A 24,518-nucleotide genomic window follows, 5' to 3' on the forward strand; every position below is an offset into this window, starting at 1 on the left:
CAGATTGGAGGTTTAGCCCAATTCCCGAAGATCTCAAAAATCTAAATAACAAGCATTTTTATTGATTTTTCAAAATCTAATGGATCTTTTGCCCTTAATATTTAATCCTAAACAATAATTCCCTAAAAAAATCATGCCTGATAAGGAATTAGAGGACTTAAGCCAGATGGCTAAGCCTTAGGTCTGAAGCCCGTATAACTCACAGTTTATCGTGTTTAAAAAAAAAAACGATCTCAAAATTTAAATAGAATTTCAAGGGAGAAACTGCCCTATACTCTACTACTCGTTATTATTAATTAAATCGAGTAAAATATTGTGTAACACAGGAATAGTCACTTGAGAAAATGAGGTTTGAAAGATGAATAAAACTTACCTGAAACTTTTTCCTCAATGAACTTTGTATTCAAAGAAAACTTAAAGGAAAAATAAACTCCTTTTGTTAGTTTTTTTTCTATACACACAATTTTATTTAACTGTTTCTTTTTTTCTTTATCAACAACAAAAATACATAAGACATAATACAGATCGGTAATTTAATTATATAATATTGTACTAAACTTGATTCTTTTTACCCTTTCACCTTTCTGCAAGACTTCTCAAACTAATTAAGCATTTCTTGCATTTTTTCTCTTTCTGATTCAGTTCTGATTTTTTTTTGCTTTATATCTCAAAATTTTCTTTTCTTTTTTTTGTATACTCGTCCTTTTTATATCTTCTTGGTATTTGTGATCAAAGAGAATGTGGTTCAAAAATGGAGAAAAATCCAATTGTGAAAAGTTTTGTTTTTTTCTCTCAAAGTGCATTTGAAAATTGATAAGGTGGTATCTAAAAATTGGATAATTCTCATACAATTAATGTGTTTTTGGTGTTTTTGTTTCATTGACTGAATTTACTATCGTGTTACTTTTGTTATTTGTGATAAAAGATTTCTTTTTTTTTGCGTTCATTTTATTTTTAATATTTTCTCACCCTCTTACTTTGCTTTTTTTGCCATCTTAATATAATATGTCGAAAAATGTCAATATTATTTTGTGATATTTAAATACAATTAAATATTATGTGGGATTAATTATGTTTTGTTTCTTTATCGCATTTTTTTTCTTAAGTGTTTTGTCTCTCTGTGAGGTTATTCTTGATTTAAAGTGTTTTTAATCTGCGCTAGAGTGTGATTAAAGCAAGAAAAGAATTTAAAGTTGTTATTTTTTTTTAAAAACTTTGACCTAAGAGTGAAAATTTGATATGATGATAAGATTTTTTCTGATACATTTTATTTCAAAAAAATTGACAATTTTGATGATATAAATTCACATTATTCCTCTTCACTTTTCTTTCAGTGATTGATTAAAATGTCTTTATTGAATGATTTGGCTCATTGACCTCTTTTCGACAAATTTATTTATTTTTTTTCTTTTTTCTGTCTTACAGTAGTTTAATATCCGATTAGATGTAATGATAACACGTAATGTAATAATATTGCCTAAGATATATAATATATATATTTTAAATATATAATACTATAATATTCATTATAAATATTTCCAAAATACACTACATTGAAAATATGTCAATATAATTTTAGTTTAATTCTTTTTTTCTCATCTTGTCTTCCTTAAAAGATACTTGTCTCCATTTCCACGAACCTCTCCTTCAATATTGTTTTTTTTTCTTCTTATCAACACAAACAACTAATTTGTCTGAATTTATTCCACGTCTCCTGAAAAAGACCTCAATTATTCATTAATAGTATCTTTTATCTCTTCTTCTTCCTTTTATTATATTTGGCGACATCATAAGATTGGCTTTTGGCACCTTTTGCATCTAATTGTATACTCTTCACGATAAAATTTGCTTGTTTTTCTTTTATTTTCACTAATAAGACGTTTTATTTTTTCTTTTAAATACCATTCAAAGTTACACTGAGAAATAAATTAAAAAATTATTTGTAAGAGAAGCGTGTAGATTTTGTGTTTTTTTCTTTCATTCTTTCTCTTAAATGGTACGTTAAACTGTCGTAAAAAGCTTATTTTCTTCCTTCAAAACATATTTTTTCCTTCGCGAAAATTTACGACTATATTTTTCTTCTTCTTCAAACTGTAGCTAAAACTTCCCATTTGTCGCAATTGTTCCTGATTTATTTGAATACATTAAATTTCTGTTTTATGTCCTTGTAAGTATCCTCAATTTATTTTAATCAAGATATTCCAAATGCATTAGAAAGTGTGAATTTAATCTAAAGAGCGAGAAAGTTTATCTTGAGTGAAAAACACAAATAAAAAACAATAAATATATCTAAAACTTATTTTTTCTGTTCAATAATTCTCCAATAAATTTATTCCATTACGAAAGTATGTGGTTCTGAAAATTTTGACAAAAATCCCAAGTAGCACAAACTTGTCCTGACTGAGTCAATTTTAGTAAGTCTAACGTTTTGACTTAGTCATAGCTGACGCCCTTAACAGTCACATGACAAGTGACAAGGTATCTATACGAAATGCAAACGTCAGACTTTCTATCCGCAAACTTCAATGATCTTAAATTCATTTTCATTGCTGTCAAACTGGTAAAATTTTAGTTATTCGGTTGACGTTGCATTGAAGTCGTTCAAACAATATGTTTATAACATAATGTCATGCCTTTTGGGATGTTTCCGGGTTGTTGGGTCTTCAACGAGCCCCTGAACTTGCCTTGAATTTTCGGAAATCTTCCAGGTTACGCGTATGTTCCCGTGAAGAGAACCGGAAAATTTCTCGATTCTCTTCATTCCCGAAAATGTTCCGGTTATCTCAGTAATTTTTCAAGCTCAAGAGAATTTTCCGGATTCTTGAGGAGATATAATTCCTTTGTAGTTTAATTGATCAATTCATTGATAAACTCGTATAATGTCTTAGGGGAAGGTTGGTCTACTTTGAGCCGTGGAGCTACATTGATATACGATTTTTTTTTGACATTTCTAAAGAAAACTGAAGCCAATCATAATTTAATTTAGATCTGCAATTAGTTTGTCTATCTAAATTGTATTAGGTTAAAGTAATTTCGCGAATTACACCTCATATTTTTATTTATTTTGCTCGTTAAACCATGTACTTTAAAAACTAGAGTATATTTTAAACAAAAATATTTCTAGCATTTTCCCGGAAAAACTGTTTTATATGTCAGTAAGTCATAAGAATATGAGTGAAGTGAGATTTCATATGAAATATACTAAGCTTTCCGTTCTGTTGAAATAACAGAAGAGTAATCCGTTTTGAGCCATTTTTCAAAATGATAAAATCTTTACATGAAAAATTTACTTTTATAAATAATTGTCCTAAAATCGGGTTTGGAAAAACCCGATTATTTTTCTTAATTTTTAAATCAAAACGTATTTTCAGATAAAATTTGCTTGAACGGATGATGTATGAAAGAAACCTGATGCAATTAGCGTCCACCGCCGCCTTAACATTGATGATCAACCTCTACAGCAAATTTGTAAAAAAGTCGTTCTTTTGCAACTTGTATATGCTATCTGAGGCAATAAGGCAGCAAAGTTAAAAGAAATATAAGATAAAAATTAAATGTTAAATTTTATTAACTATCAATTTAAAAAAAAATCCTTATAAGAGCTATAAAAGCCATTATGTGAAGCTATCGATATCGAGGCAGATCTAGAACAAGGTGGCTGAATCAAATTCAGGATCAAGTCGCTAATTTTGGTATCTAATAACACGGTTTATCAATAAATAAAATTTATATTACTCATTTTAAGAACGTACAGTGAGTAATAAAAGTTTGTTGCCTAATGTACGTTCCAGGAATCAAGTGAAAAAAGTAATAGAAAAAATTACTTTTCAATTTAAAATGAGTTGTCAATAATTAGCAGATCTCATTTACGCATATAAAAAAATAATTAATTTTATTTCATATAAAAAATAGTTGTTTTTAGCTAATTTTGGTGTCTAATAACACGGTTTATCATTAAATAAAATTTATATTACTCATTTTAAGAACGTACAGTGAGTAATAAAAGTTTGTTGCCGAATGTATGTTCCAGGAATCAAGTGAAAAAAATAATAGAAAATAATGGCATTGAATAAATGAGCAGTAAAAAGTTAAAATTGATCAGTAACAAAAAACTTTGAAACAGTGATATTTTCATCCAAATCTAGGCAAAGGGAAAATAAAGGGCTTTACACTTTATATGGAGCTATTTTAAATGTTAAATATATAAATTAGGTCCATTTTTATAAAGATTTAAGGTTTTTACTGATCATAATTAGATAGTTTACTGCTCATTTTTAATTTTTTACTGCCCATTTAGAACTTTTTACTGATCGTTTGTTTTTTGCCGAAAATAATTACTTTTCAATTTAAAATTAGTTGTCAATAATTAGCAGATCTCATTTATGCATATAAAAAAATAATTAATTTTATTTCAAATAAAAAATAGTTGTTTTTCAAAAGTTGATAATTTTTAAAGCATCAAAAGTTTGTTGCTTCATTCATGTAATTTTTAATAAAAATTGTAGCAGAAGACAATTCATCGATTATCGTTTGTTATCTTTCTTTTAATGTGTAATTTTAATTTCTTATAAATGTCATAAAATTTTAGATTTTAAAATTTATTTTAAAAATTACTAATTTCAGTGAGCATAGCTGGGAGATTTTCCATTAGCTAAAATTAAACTTTCTTAATTTTAAGTACCTAAATATTATGTTTAAAAAAATGTGAGTCATAAATACGTAGTACAAAAGAGTTTTAACCTTTTGAAGACGTAGAGAAGGGTGGGGTAGTTTCCCACTGCATGCTTTACTTTAAAAAACACTCATTTATTGATTATTGAGCAATATTCTAGGAATTGTGCCAAGCATTTTTAGATAGCCAATATCCAAGAAAAACTAATCGGACAGAGTTATTTTAAATATGTTTCATATTGCTTTAGAAAATGAGCATTGAATATAAGTTCGGCTGCGTTAACTACCCCACTCTCTTCTACATATCTTACTAGGAATGCACTTAGGGGAAAGTATTCTCCCTTTGAACGTTTATGCCTTCGATTAATGTGAATTTTCTTTTAGTTTTCCTAAGAGACTTACACATTTCTATAAAATATTAGTTGACTTATCATCAATTGTTGATAATTCCGTAATAATTTAGTGTAAATCTCTTACGAAAAATATAAGAAATTCACATTATTCGAAGACATGAACGTTCGAAGGGAGAGCACTTTCCCAAACTGCTCTAATAGAGTCAACGTATTCGATTGAAATTTTCATATTTAACATTTTTAGGGATTAACTCTATCGAAGTCTTACTGTACAATAAAAGTTTTTGCATTTTAAGGAAAATTTCACACACTTTCATGGCATTTTTAAAGCGAGAGACGGCTTTACCTAATTATAATCAAAATAATGATTAGTTTACATTTTCATTAGTTTCTGACTATACCGACACTCAGATTAAGTTGTAAGCGTATCCGGCATATTAGGTGAGATTCTTAACAATCTCACCTACTATAATCCTAACAAAATTTCATGTCCTCCGATCGCGCTCAAACTTGGCCAAAATGTGTTTCGCCACTTCCTGATCACGAATATATGGGGGGCTAAGTTACGTTCCCGGCCGGCCGGCCGTCCGGCCGCTCTTTGGAGCTTAATAGCTCCTAAACTAAAAAAGATATCGACTTGCGGTTTTCGGCAAAGGTTAAATATCGTATGAAAATTGCAACATGGTGCATTGACCTCCCACCCCCCACCCCTCCTTCCGCCATTTTGAAGACCCCCCTTTTTTTGTTTTCTCAATAGCTCCGCCCCTATGGCATCGAGCGGGCTCAAATTTTAGTATGTTATAGCTGGGCCTTAGAGCTTTCCATCAGTACCAAACTTAAGGTGCCCCGACCCCCCTGACCCGAGCTATAAGGGTCCAAAAAAAATTTCTTAAAATGGCCATAACTCCGGTTCTAATTGTCAGAATTTAAAAAATGAGGGCTTTTTGGAAAGCTCTCGTGAAATGCCACTTCCCCTTCCAACAACGCAAGTTCATAAAACCACCGCTAGGGGCGCTATTATTAAAAAGAAATTTTTTAAATCTTATAAGTTAAATAACTCAAAAATTCCTTATGCAATCGGGCTGAAATTTTAGTATGTTGTAGCCGTTGATTATACCTATCAAACAAAAAAAACCTTAAGTCGATCCATAACCCCTGACCCGAGCTATAAGGGGTCAAAGTTCGAACATTGACCGGCCTCTATCTCCGGTTCTAATTAACATATCGACATAAATTTTACCTTTTTGGTTTCGTCTCGATGAGCACTTTCAGATGGAAGTTCAAAAAGTCACCACAGGTGGCGCTGTGATAGCGTCAAAATTCATCGAAATTCAAAGTCACTTTTCTCAAAAACGGCATTGTGCAAGTTAATCAAATTTTAGTATGTTGTAGTCCAGTCTAGGACGTTTCCAAAATGGTGCGTATGTGCGCTGTGGTTTCAATAGAACCGGAGATATGAGAGGTCAAAGTTCACGAAATTCAAAAAATCATATCTCCGGTCCTATGTGACCGATTTTGATGAATGAGGGCTTAAACGAAAGATCTCACCAAATGCTACAACTTTCTAGAACATTTGAACTTCGTAGGACCAACACCAGGGGCGCCACAGTCGAAAAACCAATTTCAATATCACATAACCTCAATTATCTCGACTGTCGCTGAACCAATCTTGATGATTACTTCAACATAATTGTAGAGCACATTTGTCTCTACATTTCGTCCATACATCATTTTCCGCTCAGACTACGCTATCACTCAGATTTTGCCGTTTAAGTGTGAAAAAATTGATTTTTCCCATAATAACGCTTTGAAATCACTCAGATGCCAATTTGACTGCCTCTACTCCACCAAGACACTTAAAATAGGGTTTTAAATGGAAAGTCCCACAAAAGACAACAATTCTTTGATATAGTTGAAGTTCAACAAATGACTACTTGGGGAACTCTGGATGAAAAAACAAGTTAAGGAACAAAAAACCTCACTTATCTTGGCTTCTGAGTAATCGATGAGATCATGTTCTATAGGAAAATTATAGAGTACATTCTGGTCTACATTTCACCCATATATCACTTTTGTGCCAGTTCATCCAAATCCTTGATATTTTGATTTAAATACAAAATTTGTATAATTTCACGAATTTGATTCAAGATAACTGAATGGCGACTCACAATTTCAGCTCTAAATCGAATTTGCATGCACTCCGAGTTAGCTAACGTTAAGAATCTCACCTACATAAGCCGGTTAGGATTATCTGTCCCTTTGTCTCTCCGTGTTCTCTGATTGGCTAGAGCTTACATGCATTTACAGCTTTCAGCCAATCAGAGAATTCGATGGGATTAAAATATTTCAAGGCATTAAATATTTAATGCCATGTGGATAGCACTATAGAACTTGGTAAATGCTCAATAAAACTTTCTTATACCTTTGGAATATCTTGGTTAAAGTCTTTTGTTCTTTTCAAAATCATATCAAACAAATAATCCCTCCACTTTTGAAGTCGCAACATATTTTTTCTATTTAGTTTTTCCTCTTTCTCTCTTTTATATTTTCCTTATGTAAATTGCGAAAGACCCTGTATATTAAAGGCTAAATTGGTTCTCCAATAAGAATATCTCTGGAATGAGATGGAATCTTTCCGAATAAATGCATTTTGTATTCAACTCTTTTCCAATTTTTTTTCTTTTTTTTAATATTCGACTCAAAAGATTTTTTTTCACTTCTTTCAGATCATTGCATTCCAGAGACATCCCCAATGAGAACAATAAAATTGTAATTCAATTCAAATATGTCATTTCTTTTATGTTATGTGACGTAAATATTGTTGATAAATATTCCTTTTTTATACCATTAAATTGTGTTCTAGTTTTTTTTTTCTTTAAATTTCTTTTCTTACATATTTTTTTCTGTATGTGTTTTATCATGGGTCAATTTATTTTTTTTCTTCTCTACGGATATATTTCTCTTTCTGTCTATTACTGTTACAGATTTTCTCGCTTTTTATGGTTTTCCGGTAATCCTTTCTACAACAAAATCAAACTTAAAAAAAAAGAGATTTATGAAAAAAAACTTACGATTTATTACTCGCAAATCAGGAACAAAAATCCAATTGTGTCTTTCCCTTCAGTCATTCTAACGTAAAAATTTTCTAGATTTTCCTACATTTTTTGGCACATTGATAAAATTATTTTTAGAAAAGAAAATCTCAATAAAAATTCCTCTTAATTGCAAGCTAATACTTTTGCTATTTCAGCTCAAAAATATTATTAATTCCTCAACTACAGCACAACATTCTACAACTACCAAAGACAATGGCTTAACGAATTAAAAACGAAAGAACAGAATTTTTTTTCTTTCAATAAAAATAAAGAATAAAATTATGTAAATAACTGAGAAAAAATACAGCTGTTGGCTCCTAATTTCTCACTACAAATCACAGCTCTAAGAAACCATCGCGAAAATATATTGTAGAATTGGTATGTTTTCTGCGCGTGTGACCCAGGTTTTATTCCAAATCTCCTCTAAATCCTAACGCTCAACATGTTTCGCTCCTCCTAATGCTCCACTTTTTATTTTGTCCCTGGCAGACAAAATTTGTCTTCCATTTTAGAAGGTTAAATTGTGTGATTTATAGAATACAACTTCACAAAATGTTGCTTATTTTTATCCCTGTTTTCTTTTTTTTTGCATGAATCTCTTGTTTTCCACCTTTTTAATGTTTATAATTTGTTTTTTGTTTAATTGTGATTTAATTACTCTGTTTGAGTTGGAAGTACAATCCATTGGGAAGTGCTCTGGTGAAAAGATAGGGGTTTGCTTGTACTTACCAAATAAAATAGAAAATCGCGCAAAAGAAAAAAGAAACTGAAAGTGAGAATAAAAAGAAAGAAATTAAATATTGAAATTCCAAAATTTAAAAAACATATACCTTACCTTAAAAAAACAGAACAATTACTTAAGAATCTTCATAAAAGTTTATTATATTAGTTTGCAGATTTATTTAAAATTTATTGGATTTTGAAAAACCTGGGGCAAAATGTAACAAGTCAAAAGTTTCAAAATTCGATAGCTTTTAAGTTAAAAGTTTATTCCCATACACGTCCAACGTTTTCTTTTCAAATTTGAGAAAGAAATGTGAGAAAAGAAAATAGCAATTCTAATCAGTTCTGACCCGCTCTATCCTTACAAAATTTATGCTGATTAGTGAATGCTCCAGAAAAATATGGATATTTTAAATATGATCCTGATTGGAAATTCTCAGTTCTTTTCGGAGCTCATCAAAAAATAAAGTATCTTGCTATTTACATTTTGTCGCAATAGTAGGAGAATGTTGGCATGGTTCGCATAGAGTGAACCTTCAAACAAAGCAAATTTTCTCCTTGTTTGCAAAGAGCTAGTTTGTCATTTCGTAGCCATAAGATAGATAATTATTAACCTCATGAGACGAGATAACAAATGGTAAACTAGGTCTTTGCAAACAAAGAGAAAATTCGCATCGTTTGAAGGCTCACTCTGTGCGAACTATGCCTGCATTCCCCTACTTATCAGTCTCCTGTCTAGGATGTACTGATTTTATTACTTGAGGGGTTAACTAATAATTAATCAAAAAAGCCTTAGTTCCTTGTTTCCCAGAAAAATTGGCAGCAGCAAATTAGGCAGTATTTTGATAAAAAGATCAGTAAAACGAAAATTTTGTTACTTTAAAATAAAATTCAAAAAGAACTGAAAGATCCTTGACTAATGCCGACTTCAGACTGGAGGTTTAGTCCAATTCCCGAAGATCTCAAAAATCCAAATAACAAGCCATTTTATTGATTTTTCAAAATCTAATGGAATATTTGTCATTAATATCCAATCTTAAACAACAATTTCCTAAAAAATCTTGCCTGATAAGGAATTAGAGGACTTAAGCCAGATGGCTAAGCCTTAGGTCTGAAGCCCGTATAAGGAATTATGAATTATTTTGGCATTATCGCTTTATGTTTAAGGGGATTTCTGAAGATTCTTTGGAATTTCCAAATTTAACTACCCAATTTATTTTTCTTTTACTGATCGAGCTGCTAATTTCCTAACCAAAAATATTTATTCCGAATAAAGTCTAAACATTTCTAAGACATCGACGGACCATAAAGTATTTTTTGAAGGCTTTCAAGTATTCGACGTAATTCTCAATTAATTTTTAGCATTCTCAATAGGTTCACATTAGTGTGGTAATGAGTAATGCGGTTTACAGACTAAAGGTTTAGCTTATCCTTATTCACGAAGATCTCAACAATCAATTGTAGTGATTTTTCAAGGTAAATAAATTATGTCTCGTATTGTTTATTGATCAAATGCAGCAGTTAAGCCATACGGCTAAGCCCTAGGTTGAAGCCCGTGTTACATCATCAGTTTCCAAGCTTCACATGGATTTTTAACATTTTTAACAGTTTTAGATAGAATGAACCTGAAAATTTGATGAGGTAGGATTTATTTTCCCCATATGTTCTCATATATTTTCAAGACTTCTTCGAATATCATGTGAATTTTCAGTGATTTTCCATGGGTTTCTTTACGAGTTCCAATGGGCTCCCATAAATCCTTAATAGTTCTCCATAATTTATTATTAGTTTCCAAGGAAGCCTTAGAGGATCAATGGATAGAATACTGGAACAAACGAATCTCGGCACGATTTAGTTATAATAACAATTGGTTTGTAAGAATTCCCTGGATTTTTCATAGATCTTTCATAGACTTCTTCGCGTTCTTTAGCTAAGATTGGTTCCAGTTTCCTGCAATGAGCTACCGCCTAAATTAATAAATAAAAATATTCAAAGAACGGTTTCGACAGCCAAAGAAAAAATATTTTTACTTTTCGTTTTGTCCGCGTGATGACCGAAACTTCATCTACGAATTTTGAAGACTTTCGAATATTAACATATGTATGTCATATATGTTAATCTTCAATTTGTAATAGGAAAAATAAAAACTAAACTTATCATATTCCTTTCTAATTTAAGTCATTCAAATTCACTGAGAGATTCCTTATACAGCTTCATACTGTAGAACTTTGTAAATTTCGAACATCACGGATATTTTCTGCAAATAGAAAGCTATTTGCTTCAATGACAGCTGGGGCTTAAAAAATTAAGGCAAAAAACAAATGGTCAGTAAAAAGTCAAAAGTGGTCAGCATAAAATTAAATTTGATCAGCAAATAATTCTAAATGATCTGTAAAAATTTTCAATTTTGTCAGTAAAAAGTAAAATTTTGTCAGTAAAAAGTTAAATTTGATCAGTAAAAAGTTAAATTTGGTCAGTAAAAACTTCGAATTGATCAATAGATATATTCGAGTTGATCAGTAAAAAATTAAAATTAAAAATTAAAATGCTGACCAAATTCAATATTTTTACTGCTTATTTTTAATTTTTTACTGACCACTTTATTTTTTACTGACCACTTTTTGTTTTTTACTGATCATGTTTTACTTTTTACTGATCATGTTTTATTTTTTACTGATCACTTTTTACATTTTACCGATCATGTTTCATTTTTTGCTGACCACTTTTCATTTTTAACTGACTGATCTTTTTTAATTTTTTACTAATATTTTTAAACTTTTTGCTGTCCTTTTTTCATTTTTTACTGACCATTTTTTTATTTTTTACTGATAATTTCGAATTTTTTGCTGACCAAATTTGACTTTTTACTGTTCGTTTATTCAATGCCAAAAATTAAACATTCGTTTTCGAAAATGAAAGGTATGGTATTTTGATAATGCATTCTAACACTTGTGAGAATTGTCATGTGAGACTTGTCATTCTGTGTCAGTCATTTGAGAGATGAAGTTCAAAATGCAAAAATTATAAACAAGCCTAAATGAAGTGCAGCAGTAATTTTTTCTGCTTGTAGGGTAGAGTCATCACTTATGAACATAATACATTTATGGACAGCTTGGAAAAGTCTTAAATTCTTATCTAAGATTTCGAAAAATCGCAAAATTGTTAATCACATCTTAGACTGATAATTTTATGATCTTTCGAAATCTCTTTTAGGTAAGAGTTTAAGATTTTTTACGCTGTTTATAAGTGTATATAACGTCCATAAGTGATGACTCTACCCTGCGTGATTTTTTCTCCAAATTCGAAACCTGACGAAGAGGACATCCATCCTCGAAACGTTATCGTTAAGAAATAAGGAAATCAAGAAAAGTCTATTTTACCGTCCACAATCAGAACGAAAATTCATTGTATGATTAATTAACTAGTTACATTGCATTCTGTGAAGTTACTAAAGTTGTACTTTAACTCGTGATTATTCTCGTTAAATATTTTTGTATGACAATTTGTTGCCCTGGGCAATGGGATATGAGATTTATCGACCTTATTAGATCCAGGACACGAGGCCCGACGCATCCTTCTCCTCGCTCTAACCAAGACTAACTTCCCCTTCGTGAGTCCTCTTGCATCTATGCCGTCCTATCGAGAGGATAATGCCCAGCGCACAATAACTTTTGTTTGTATACATGTTTTCAAAATTTCCTATGAGAGAGAGCGAGATGACTATATCTAGATCTCACTCACTCTCATTAAAATGTCAAAAACATGTTTACAAAACAAAAGTTATTGATCGTTGAGCATAATACTCGTAACTTTCAAAATATAACCGTAACAGCCGAACACAGCGTCAATCTTCACCTTATCGATATTTTCCTGACGTAAAAGTCAAACACATTCAACTCTGCGATTACCGGATGACACATGTCAAAAACACTTGGTTATTCAAAAACTCTTCTGTCATTGGTATCTTATCTGTCATTTTAACCTTTGGCAACCAAAATCCTGAAAGATAAAGTCCTGAAAGCCCTGAAATGATTTTCCAGGAAATAATGGCTCCAGCAAGAGCGGGTGCAATCGTGAATGTAAGTAGGGAAAAGCTCCCTACTTACGGACGATTGAAACTTCAAACGTTTCATTTTTTTTCAATATGTTTTTAATGAATTTGACCCATTATAATATTTTATTTTAATTACATAGTCTGTTGCCTCAAATTTCCTGAAAAGAGTCATGGGTAAAATCTATTTGGAACTTTATAGAAAAGATTGAATTGTTTGGAGCTTGAATCGTCTGAAGGTAGGGCGCTTTCCTCTATAAAGGCCTCTACACATTAAAGAAATTTATGTCCATATTGAAGAGTTTTGCCTACACAAGCGTAGGGAACTGGCTTCAATATGGACATACATTTCTCTAGTGTGTAGATGCCTTAACACATTTACCAATTTGGAATTTAGGCGTTCGAGATCTTGGTTTTTGGAATTTCGACTTGGACCTTTTTTGTCATTTTCAGGAATGTTTTAGAACTTGTCCGTGTTAATGTTTTTTAATAAATTAGTCCTTGCAGTCTAATTTGGTAATTCTTTTGAACCTCCCAATCAGCCCCAATTATTCAGATAACGCAAAGTTTTCGGTGTATATTTTTTGACAAATTCTAACACTGTCAATGTGAACTGTCATATTCAAACTAAAAGTTCATTAAGCCCCCATCTTTTCACCAATGCAGCCTTTTATTTGTTCAAGTGTACAGATTAGTGTTGAAATGAAAATATAGAGTAAAATTGAAAGACAAATAAAGATGAGAAGCTAGAAGATTTGCACTATACACGATTTTCTACAGACATTGCATTAACATGCCTAAATAGCTTTATTTATTCCGTTTCATCTAAGGACATTTCTTTTTTAGAAAATAGTATAGATTGATGGTAAAAAAATGAAAAGGTTTCTGATTCTTTGTTCGAAGCTCTATCAATATGATTGCCTTGCAACGATCTAAAGATTGTTTCTCTGATGAGTGATAAGTTTTCTTTATATATTTTTTTGTGTGTGTGATAAGTGTGATATTCCGCTGAATAAATGCTAAATTGAATCGACAATATTTCGTCATGTTGACCTTAATCTTGCTAAGGAAAAGGAGTTGTGTGTGTGTGTTTTTTTGTAAGAATTTTTTATTATGTGGGAGAATTGGATTAGGTTAAAAAACATCTAAAACAGACAAATAGTTGAAAAAACATCTAATTTGCTTTTTTTTTAAATGTGAACTTTGAGCTTGTCTCACATCAATGTGCTTAATTGGGTGAAAATTATTACTTCCATATTGTTTTTCGGTATTTTTTATCTTTCATTTTTTTCTCTAATAATTAGAAATTACATTGAAAATTTGTGTTTCGTTTTCTTTTGAGGAAAAGGGAACTTTATAATGCAATTCTGATACGATTGTCCAATAAGTTATAGTCAAAAATTGCAATTATTGTAATTTTTATACATCGAAAAGTTTTCATTTGAAAATATTTGCATTATACTTGTTTCACTTGTTTTTTTTTTCTTTTTCTAAGGATGTGATAAAATATCTGTGGTGGGTAAATATACATTTATTACGTTTTTTTCTTCATGCTTCATTTAATATTATCATTTTGTCGCAAAAATTTACAGTTGAGCTGAAAAATAAAAACACGGAAAAATGAAAAAAAAAACCAAAAACCCAAAATAAAAGACAAACTCATTTCCTTTTTAAATAATAACGCAATTTATTTCAGAGACAAAATAAAATATTAAGTTAGAGATTATTGTTTAAAAATAGAGTAGTAACAAATTTTTGTTTTATTTTTTTTAAGAGTGAATTTTGACGAAAAATAATAGAGGAATTCAGTCTCATTGAAATCAAATGTATAGAATCTCGATTAAATCCAAAGTCATCATATAATATTATTCAAAATAAAAATAATAATGAAAAATTATCATTAAAAATAATTTTTTTTTTGTTAACAGAATGAGCAAATTTTGTGTACCCTAATTTAAAAAAAAAACGTGTAATATACCTTCAAAAAAGTTAATCTTCTAATTCTATTTTTTAAATATTTTTTTCGCATTTTGGCACACAATATATTTTTAAAAAAAAAAGTCAAAATAATCTTAAGAAGCTTGTATCTCAATGTAAAGTAAATATTTTAAAGTAAAAAGAAAAAATCCAACACGCCTAATTAGGGTATGTTTAAAAAAGAGTCTAATTTGTCTTAGCCAAGAATTCAAGATCCAATGGAAATTGAATTCTTTCTTGTTTTTTTTTTAATCTTGTTCTTTTTTTTCTTGTTTTTCAAACAGCCCTAAGTTACGTATTATACATATATAAATATCGTACCTTTTAAAATTTTATTATTAATTAATAAGTTTTTTTTTAGTTAATATATTCTTGCATCTACTTATTTTTTCTTAGTTCAATACTTGCAACTATTTTTTCTTTTCATTTTTTTTCTTATTCATTCTTTTTTTTCAGTATAACAATAAAATTCAACGTGTTGCCGACTATTTTTTTTCATTATCATCTTCTATTAGTAATTTTCTTATCATTTTACCTTCATCTTAAATATTGTTTAATATATACTTTTTTTTTTAGTAATATTGCATGATTTCAAATATGTAAAATTTACATTGTATATATCTTTTTTTTTTGTTAAGAATGATTAGATAAAGTTTTAAGTGAAACAAATAGATTATCTTGAATTTATTTTCAGAAGAGATTAAACTAATCACCAAATTTATAAATAATTTTTTCGAAATATATCGATAAAAGTCTCAAAAATGAGGAAAATAATTACTTCAAGATCAAATTCATCTTATCACAATTTGTATTTTTTTTTTTATTTTACTCATCTCATTCTAAAAAAATTCTTTTTGTCGTGAACAAAAATTGGGGCTTCCTTACCTTACTGTTCCTTTTTTCTAAGGGCGTCATTTTTTCCAGAAAGCTAGTAATGAGTCTTTTAAGAAAAACACCACTCAGATTGCTAATGGCCACGCCCTTTTTGAAGGAAGCGGGCGGTTCAAAAGGTTTTTTCAACCTAAAATTGGCCACGCCTATTATTGACCAAAAAATAAATAAAGTGTCTAATGGCCTCTACACAGTAGAGAAATTTATGTCCAAATTAAAGTGAATTCCCTACGATTGAGCAGGAAAAATTCTTCAATATGGACATAAATTTCTCTAGTATGTAGACGCCATGAAGGAACAGGACAAATCAATTTTTTTTTTTGCTGAAAAGTAATTATTAAATAAAATAAATAGTCCCCTGTCTCCTTCGTGATCGAAATGTATTCAAACTGCATTTAAAAGATATTAAAGATGAAAACGACGAACTGTGGTGGCTCAATTTCTTCAGATTATGAATTAACTCTATCTAGCAAAATTTTATGTAGAAATATTATTAAAAAAAATTGAATAAAATGAAAAACAAAATTAAGTAAATGAATATTCTTAAAAATGGAGCAAAAAAGGGGTCTTTTAATTGCGCTCGCAGCAATAATTCACACTGAAACTTATAATACTCATGATATCTTTTATAGCCTCTACGGCCTCTACACTAGATAAGTTTATGTCCATATTGAAGAAAATTCCCTACGCTTGTATGGGAAAAAAATCTTCAATATGGACATAAATTTCATTAGTACGTAGAGGCCATATTACAAGGAAAATATTTTCAATATTAAAAAAAATATTCACTGAATTCAAAATAATTGGAAAATATTCACGTCAATTGCAATAATCATGATAACATTCACGATATTTAAAATAATGGAAAAATATTTATGATATTCGAATTATTAATAGTAAACATTATCAAATTCGAAATGATCGCAAAATATTGACGATATTCTAAAAATTTCACGAATGTCATGAATGAAAATTCATGACATTTGCGAAATATTCGTTAAAAATTACGACATTTAAAATATTTAATTCAAATTTTCATATTTCGAATTATCGCAAATACTCACGTTAATCGATGTAATTGAAAAATATTCACGATATTTAAAAAAAAAACCTTGTGAAATATTTGTGATATTAAAAAGTCTTGTAGAATATTCGTATATTAAATGATCACAATATATTCACAATATTCGAAATTATAGAAAAATCCCGATGTTTAAAGCAAACAGCAAAATATTATCGATTATTTCAAATATTCACGAACTATTAATTCAATTACATAGTGACTGTCTCGAATATTGTGAATAGTTCAGTTTTAATTGAACTAAACTTTTCATGATATTTGAAAGAATCATCAAATATTCAAGATATTCTCAATATTCAAAGCAATCTTAAAATAATCACGATATTTGAAAAAATCGCAAAATGTGCACCATATCGCGATTTTCTTTAATTGTGTATTGAGACAATGTTGTCGAATATCATAATTGTTTTGTGATTGTTTCGAATCCGTGATCACAAGTATATTTCAAATATCACAAAATTATTCTGATTGCTTAAAAAATCGTCAATAATTTTGCCATTCCGTAATATTTGCAAAATATTTGTTAATTCGAAATATTCGAAAAATATTTAAAATTTTCAAAATATTCATAATATTCCTAAAATATATACAAATATCCGTAAGATTTTGACGATGTTGAGAATATTTGTAAAGGTTTTATGATATTTTTAATAGTTGCAAATATTCACGATATTCGAAATATTTGTGGAATATTTCCAGTTTTCGCAGTATCCATAAAATATTAATGATATTAGCAGTATTCTTAAATTATTCAATGTGTTCGAAATAACTGTAAATTGTTCACAAAAATTGCAATATTCGCAAAATATTCACGATCTTGTGAATATTTGTGAAACTTTAGAGATATTCGAAATATTCGCAAAATATTCACGATATTTGCAATAATCGTGAAACATTTTCGATATTCGAAATACTCGTGAAACATTTACATTTTCGCAACATTCTTGAAATATTTATGATATTAGAAATATCAATGGAATATTCACTGCATACAAAACTGCAAAACATTCACAAAATTCGCAGCATTTGCAAGATATTCAGAATATTGAAAATATTTGCGGGATATTCACGATATTCGGAACATCGCAAAAGAATCCACTGTATTCGCAATATTCATGATATTGAGAATATTTTCAAGATTTTCACAATATTCTAAATATCGCAAAAATATCCACAATATTCAGGATATTGAGAATATTCGTGAGATATTCAGGATATTCGCAATATTCAGGATTTTCGGGACTTTCACGATATTCGGAATATCGCAAAATTATCCACTTTATTTACGATATTCCGGATATTGAGAATATTTTCAAGATTTTTACGATATTCTAAATATCGCAAAAATATCCACAATATTCAGGATATTGAGAATATTTGCGGGATATTCATGATATTCGAAATATTGCAAAATCATCCACAGTATTCAGGATATTGAGAATATTCGCAAGATATTCACGATATTCACAATATTCAGGATATTGAGAATATTTTTAGGGTTTTCACGATATTCTAAATATTACAAAAAATATCCACAATATTCAGGATATTGAGAATATTCGCAAGATATTCACGATATTCACAATATTCAGGATATTGAGAATATTTTCAGGGTTTTCACGATATTCTAAATATTACAAAAATATCCACAATATTCAGAATAATGTGAATATTTGCGGGATATTCACAATATTCGAAATATCGCAAAATAAGCACAATATTCAGGATATCGAGAATATTTGCGAGATATTCACAGTATTCACAATATTTTGAAAATATTCTTAAGATATTTAACAGAGCTGATCAAGCAAACCCATTGAGATCGAGGCCCCGTCAGCATTGCTTCTTTGCTTAAGTTTGTCAATTACCCGGAATTTTCGCAATACTATTAAATTGTTCACGATATATTCAAGATTCTCTTGTGAAAGTTATCAAGAAGATATCAGCTTTGGTTTAAGTTTCATTTTTAAAGGCGTGGCTTATTTTTTTGTGGGCGGAGAAGGAGGATATACTGCAAAGCTCAGTACTATCTTTCAGAAAAATATGACACCTTAAAAAAAGATACAGTAGTGCAATACCCAAAATTTCTCTTTTTTGCTTTTGAAATTACAATTAATTTGGCACTTTGAGTGCAGTTCTAATGAAAAAAGATTATTTTTTCACTCTTTTCACGCGCTATGTCCATTTATTTTTTTTTCTCCTTTTTTTAAATTAATGTTTCTTTCGCTATATATTTATAAAATTCTTTGGCTTGATCCCATTTTCCGAAAAAAACTACCAAAATCATAATTTGATGCATTGTTCCATTTTACTTTTTTTTTTACTATAGTCATCTCGCTGAGTAAACTGAAAACCGAGAAAATTTTTTAGTTAAGTTTTCGTTGCATTCTTATTAATATTGTTTCATTATTTTTTTTTTCTTTCACTCTCAAGTTGCATTTTTCTAATGTTTTTGACACCACAAATTTTTTACTAAATTGAATTTATTCATTATCTAAATGATTTTTTTTGCTTGGAAATTAAATTGAAAAAAATATTTGAAAAGAGAAATTTATTTTTTCAATATTTTCTTTTTTTATAATTAATATTGCTTTTTTTGTCAAATTCTTTCTCCCACTTTCACACTCTATATTTACTAATAAGAAATATGATAAGAGGTTTTTATTGTGTTTATTTTTCTTTTTTTTTGTGAAATAATTTGATAAGTATGCAACGCAAATTTGCGAAAAAAATCTTAATTTTATTTTATGTTTTTTTTTAATCAATACTATGATGTTATTGAAGACATTACAATGTATACTTGATTTTTTTCCATGTTCTTTTCTTTGCTTTAAATATAGTTTGAAGATTTTTTTTATTACCATACTTCAGATACATTGAGAATCAAAAAAGTATTTTTTCAATGTTTTTTTTGTTTTTTTTGTTCTTGTGTTTTATCATTAATATCTACCATCAATTCATATGTTTTATTTTGTATTTCCTTTTATTTTTTTTTTATCTACAATTAATATGACAGTATATTTGAATTAGAATTAAAAAAATTGAATTGATATTGATTAATTTCTTTTTACGAATAATTAATTAGAATTAGAATAACTTGTTCCCAATTTTTCTCAGTTATTCATTTTATCATTGTTAAAATGAATTAAATATGTTTTTTTTCTTTATATATCTTCCTCCTTGCACTCTCCATTTTGCAATAACTCTCATCACTACTACAATATATAATTCTTTGATAATTGTAATTATTTTTTTCTTCTCACCTGCTCCCCGCTGTATTATTTACTTATTTACAAATAATATTGTCTTTTTCTTAAATCTCTTTCGCATTTTTTCGAAAAAACTCCTTTAATATTCTTTTTTTTTAAGATTCTTATTTAACCGGAGTCTCAGATACTTTCTGCAGCGAAATTCAGTTGCAAATTTTCTCATTATTAGCTATGATTTCATTTTTTTATCATCATTAAATTGTACTTAAAAATTATGTAATAAAGTTTTCAACACATTTCACCTTGTTTTTTTTCTTATTTTTCATTAATATTATATCTCCTTTTCCCTTGTTTCACTTGTTTCTTAATTGTATATTTTGCTGAAGAATAACAGAATAAAGTATACCTTCTAGTGATTTTCAATCGCCCGTTTTATCTCTTTCTACAAAATTCTTTATCCTTAAATATTACAATTAAATAAACAAAAAAAATCAAGTCGTATTTATCTAGAAAAAAAAAGAACTAACCTCTTCAATAATTAATATTTGCTCCACAATATTCTTTTTGTCTGTATTTCGCTTTAAATACTTAAAAATTAAAAAAAAAAGTTAAATGTTTCACGTTGTAAAAAATAAATGTCGTATTTATTTTTAGTCAATAAAGTAAAAATTTCTTCATTTATTCTCCTTCCACAATTTTTTTTTGCTTGCAAAAAATTATCACTTGATTTTCCACTTTTTTTCCCCACTTTCATCTCCACATTAAAGTATTTTCTTTTTTTTTCATCTATAGAATAGTATTTTATTGGATAATAAATAAGAATATCTAAAATACATTCTACCTAAATTACACGTATTTGTTACTCTCTTTTTTTTTGCATTCTTTCACTTTCTCGCGCTAAGAGCTTGATTTTGTCGAACTCTCGCTCCGTTTTGAAATAAAACTACATCATTTTTTTTTTAATTCCTTCTAATTTACATCTTTGAGACTCTCTAAAATAAATTCATTCACTGATAGCGTCTCGTGAAAATCGTTTTCTTCATAAACTTGACGAAAAAACAAAATAACCAAGTGTGGTTGTGTAAGTTTGGCACTTTCAATAAATTCTTTTTCATTTTATGAGATATGACTCAGCTTTCTACTTAAATTTCCTTTTTTTTATCCTTAAGAATGGGTTTCTATATGGTCATCAAATTCCTTCTCACGATACGAAGATGAAAACGAAATGGCGTGATAAATGATATTTTTGCGAGTGGATGTTTTTTTTCGGTGTGACATTTCGCAAGGAGATATGTACTGAAAAGGAGAGAGAAATTTTAACTTTCGTCAAGTTTTTCCACGGTTTCATTAAGTTTATAAGGGGCATTACCAAACTTGACGAAAGGCTCCTTGAAGTACCTACACAATTTGAATTATTCTGACGTTTCAAAAACTCGACGAAGTTTTTTTCTTTCTTTATTAACTCAACGAAATTTCTACGTTAAGTCAGGTCTACAAATATTTCTTATATTTCTTGCATATCCCATCAAATTCAAGAGAACATCGAAATAACTGCAAAATTGCTATTTTTCTGGCAGTTGATTGACTTAACGAATTTTTTCGTTGAGTCACTTTGTTCAATTTACGATTTAACCGATCCTCTGAAGCAAAAACAGCCATAAAACCTCCAAATTTACCATTTAGATTTAAAGGCCTTCGTTAAGTTGGACTTGGTTTGCGATTACTTTAATGTTCTTTTTCTATCAGGAGACATCAATAAAGGACTTTCGTCAGATTCCTTTTTCAATGACTGAACTGTATAGTTTTCGTCAAGTTGCCTGTAAATCAAGGCAGTCAGTTAGTCAACAGGCTTAGGGCCTTGACAGACATGAGGATTAGCCGAGAGACGGCTTAGCGAAATTATATTAGAAATAATGGTTAATCTACATTTCAATCATTTTCCACTAAATCGTCTCTCGGCTTAAGTCGTAAGTGTGTCTAGGGCATAAGTCAGATTGAACAAAAAGCATCTGTATTTATCTATATTTTCTTCAAGTCGCTCCCAATAAATCCTCATCCTCATGGTTTTCAGATTTTCGTTAAGCTCCTTGTCAAATTAGGCAGTCGCTTTAAAAGCCATTGATTCAATCCAATTAGACGAAACCGTTCCATACGGCATTCTGTCGCGAAATTCCAGTTCCACTGATCAATTTTGATTCATTATAGTTTCGTTAAGTTTCCTTTCAAATTTGACAGTTGCTACACAAGCCACTGACGAAAGAATTAGAACCTTTATGCCCTAAAGATAGATTAAAATAAGTTTTACCTAATTACAATTTCAGTGACCTTTTAACGAATTTTCAATATTTTCGTTAACTGTTTTTTTTTATTAAAACGGTATTTTAGATAACCACTTGTTTAATCAAATTAAATGGAAGGATAGGAATTTCTTCTTTAACTGCTCAAATTGTGATATGGAAGAAGACTGTCCGAAATGTGATCATGAAATTGCAGTTTTCGTTAAGTTTCCTTTCAAGTTTGACGGTAGCTATAAAATCCACCACTACGTTTTAACGAAAGTATCAGAAAATGCATGTCCCAACGATAGGGTCACAGACATCTCTTTCCAGTTTAAAAGAAATTTTTTCTTTTAATATTTTCGTTAAATTTTTATCAAATCTTTCAAAAACTCACTATACCCACAACGAAAAAGATTACCGTAGAGTGGAAACGCTTTTTTGTCTTGCCTAGAACTTTCAATCTCGATGTGCACTTGAATATGGGGAACTGAATTCATCATCATCTACCTAGAATTGTAATCAAGAAGTAGGTTGGCTAAAATACAATCAAGAAATTACAGTTTTCGTTAAGTTTTCTGTCAAATCAGACGGTGTACTTAAACGACACCCATACTGAACAAGACTAACCAAGCTTGATTAAAATTCCTTTAGAGTTTTTCTTCTAATAGACAGACTCAACGAATTTCTTTTGTAAGACAACATACTTAACGAAGAAACACTGCTTTTTCATACTTTCGTCAAGTTTCTCATTAAATTTGACAGTTGCTAACAAATTGCAATTCGTATGCAAGTACTTCAAAATTTCTCTCATACCATGTAAAATAAACGAAACTTCATCGTCAAGTTTTCGTTTTATTAATAATTTCGTGTGTGTAAATGGGTATAAAGTCACAAAATATGATGTGATTTAAAAAAAAAAGAAGTTTATAAGATATGTTGTGTTGAAAGAGATATGTTTACAAATATAGACAATTGATCATTTCATGTCTTTTCTTATATGAAAAATTCAAAGAAAAAAGAATTAACGATAACTTAACGAAAGAAGAGTATATACGAAAAATGATGGTTAAATGTTAATAAAAGAGACATTTTGTTCTCGCTAGACACAGAGGGCGAAAAAATATTGTTTTTTTTTTCTGTTTCATTACTCTAGCTCTTCATCAGTCGATCGCTGTGCCAAAGAACTCACCAGCAGACTTCCACAGGTGGGTGACAATATGTGGCCACCGGCTGGATGTGGTGGGAAAAGAAGTTGGAGGAAGTGATTGTGAGAAAGATTGCTGTGGCAGAAGAAAATAATCGGGCGATATGGTGTTGTAAATGTTACTCATCTGTGGGCGCAGCATTGAAGGGCACGGTGGCTGATGAATTCAATGAATTGGTGCCTTCACTATATGGTTTGGAGCAATGTAGTGATATCCAGGCAGAGGCAATCCGGCAGTCTCCATGGAAATCCTGCAAAAAGCACACAAATCGCACCCAATTAGCACTAAATATTCCAATACATCCCACTCACCAACTTTCCAAAAAAAAAATAATCCAAGATATTTTAAGATTACGAAAAATATCAAAAAAAAAATAAACGAAAAATAGATCTATGGTCAATGTAAAAAACATTTGTGTGATTTTTAATCAAAATTCTCTCTAACGCCTTCTAGAGATAAGAATTATTGCAGAAGAAAAAATGTGAAGATTTGATAAAATAAAATAAAAACGACATAGATATTAATTAAAATAAAATCTACATGTGTCCAAACATTGTCCTCTCTGTTGGTTCTCTTTTCAACTGAAGCCCATTTTCGTTCAATTTTCCTTCATTTTTTTTTTGGTCACAGAAGAGGAAAGTTTGCTCTTCCATTTTGCTATTCGCATTTAAAATAAATAACCTTATTTTTCAGTTCAGCAGCAACAAATAAAAAAAAAATAGAAAACTAAAATAATGCACAAATTTAAATATTATTTACAACATCCTTTACTAATGATTGTCCCTTCAATTAGTACAATTTTTATGCAAAATAAGTTGTTTGGATAGAAATGTTTATTTTCCCAGTGATTTGATGATTGGTTATTGACAAATAAGAGGTCAGTATATTTGTTAAAGCATAAGAATACAATACAAAATGAAAAAAATAGAGCAGAGATATTCACTTTAGTTGAATTTCGTATGAGATCCCAAGAAGCAAGTCGT

The 24,518-nt window shown here is 29.5% G+C and overlaps 1 protein-coding gene across 4 annotated transcripts in view; it reads right to left on the minus strand.

Annotated features, from left to right (window-relative positions):
- Positions 1-20,820: 20,820 nt before the first annotated feature.
- Positions 20,821-24,518, minus strand: part of LOC129804005 (poly(rC)-binding protein 3) — a 341,188-nt gene continuing 337,490 nt past the window's right edge. For all 4 annotated transcript variants that reach the window (XM_055850957.1, XM_055850956.1, XM_055850955.1 and 1 more), the window contains one exon: positions 20,821-23,785. In XM_055850957.1, coding sequence (XP_055706932.1) covers positions 23,701-23,785 — 85 coding nt within the window. In that variant the 3' untranslated portion in view covers positions 20,821-23,700. The remainder of the gene's footprint in view (positions 23,786-24,518) is intronic.

This window comes from Phlebotomus papatasi, chromosome 2 (genome assembly GCF_024763615.1).
Source record: "Phlebotomus papatasi isolate M1 chromosome 2, Ppap_2.1, whole genome shotgun sequence".
Classification (NCBI taxonomy): domain Eukaryota; kingdom Metazoa; phylum Arthropoda; class Insecta; order Diptera; family Psychodidae; genus Phlebotomus; species Phlebotomus papatasi.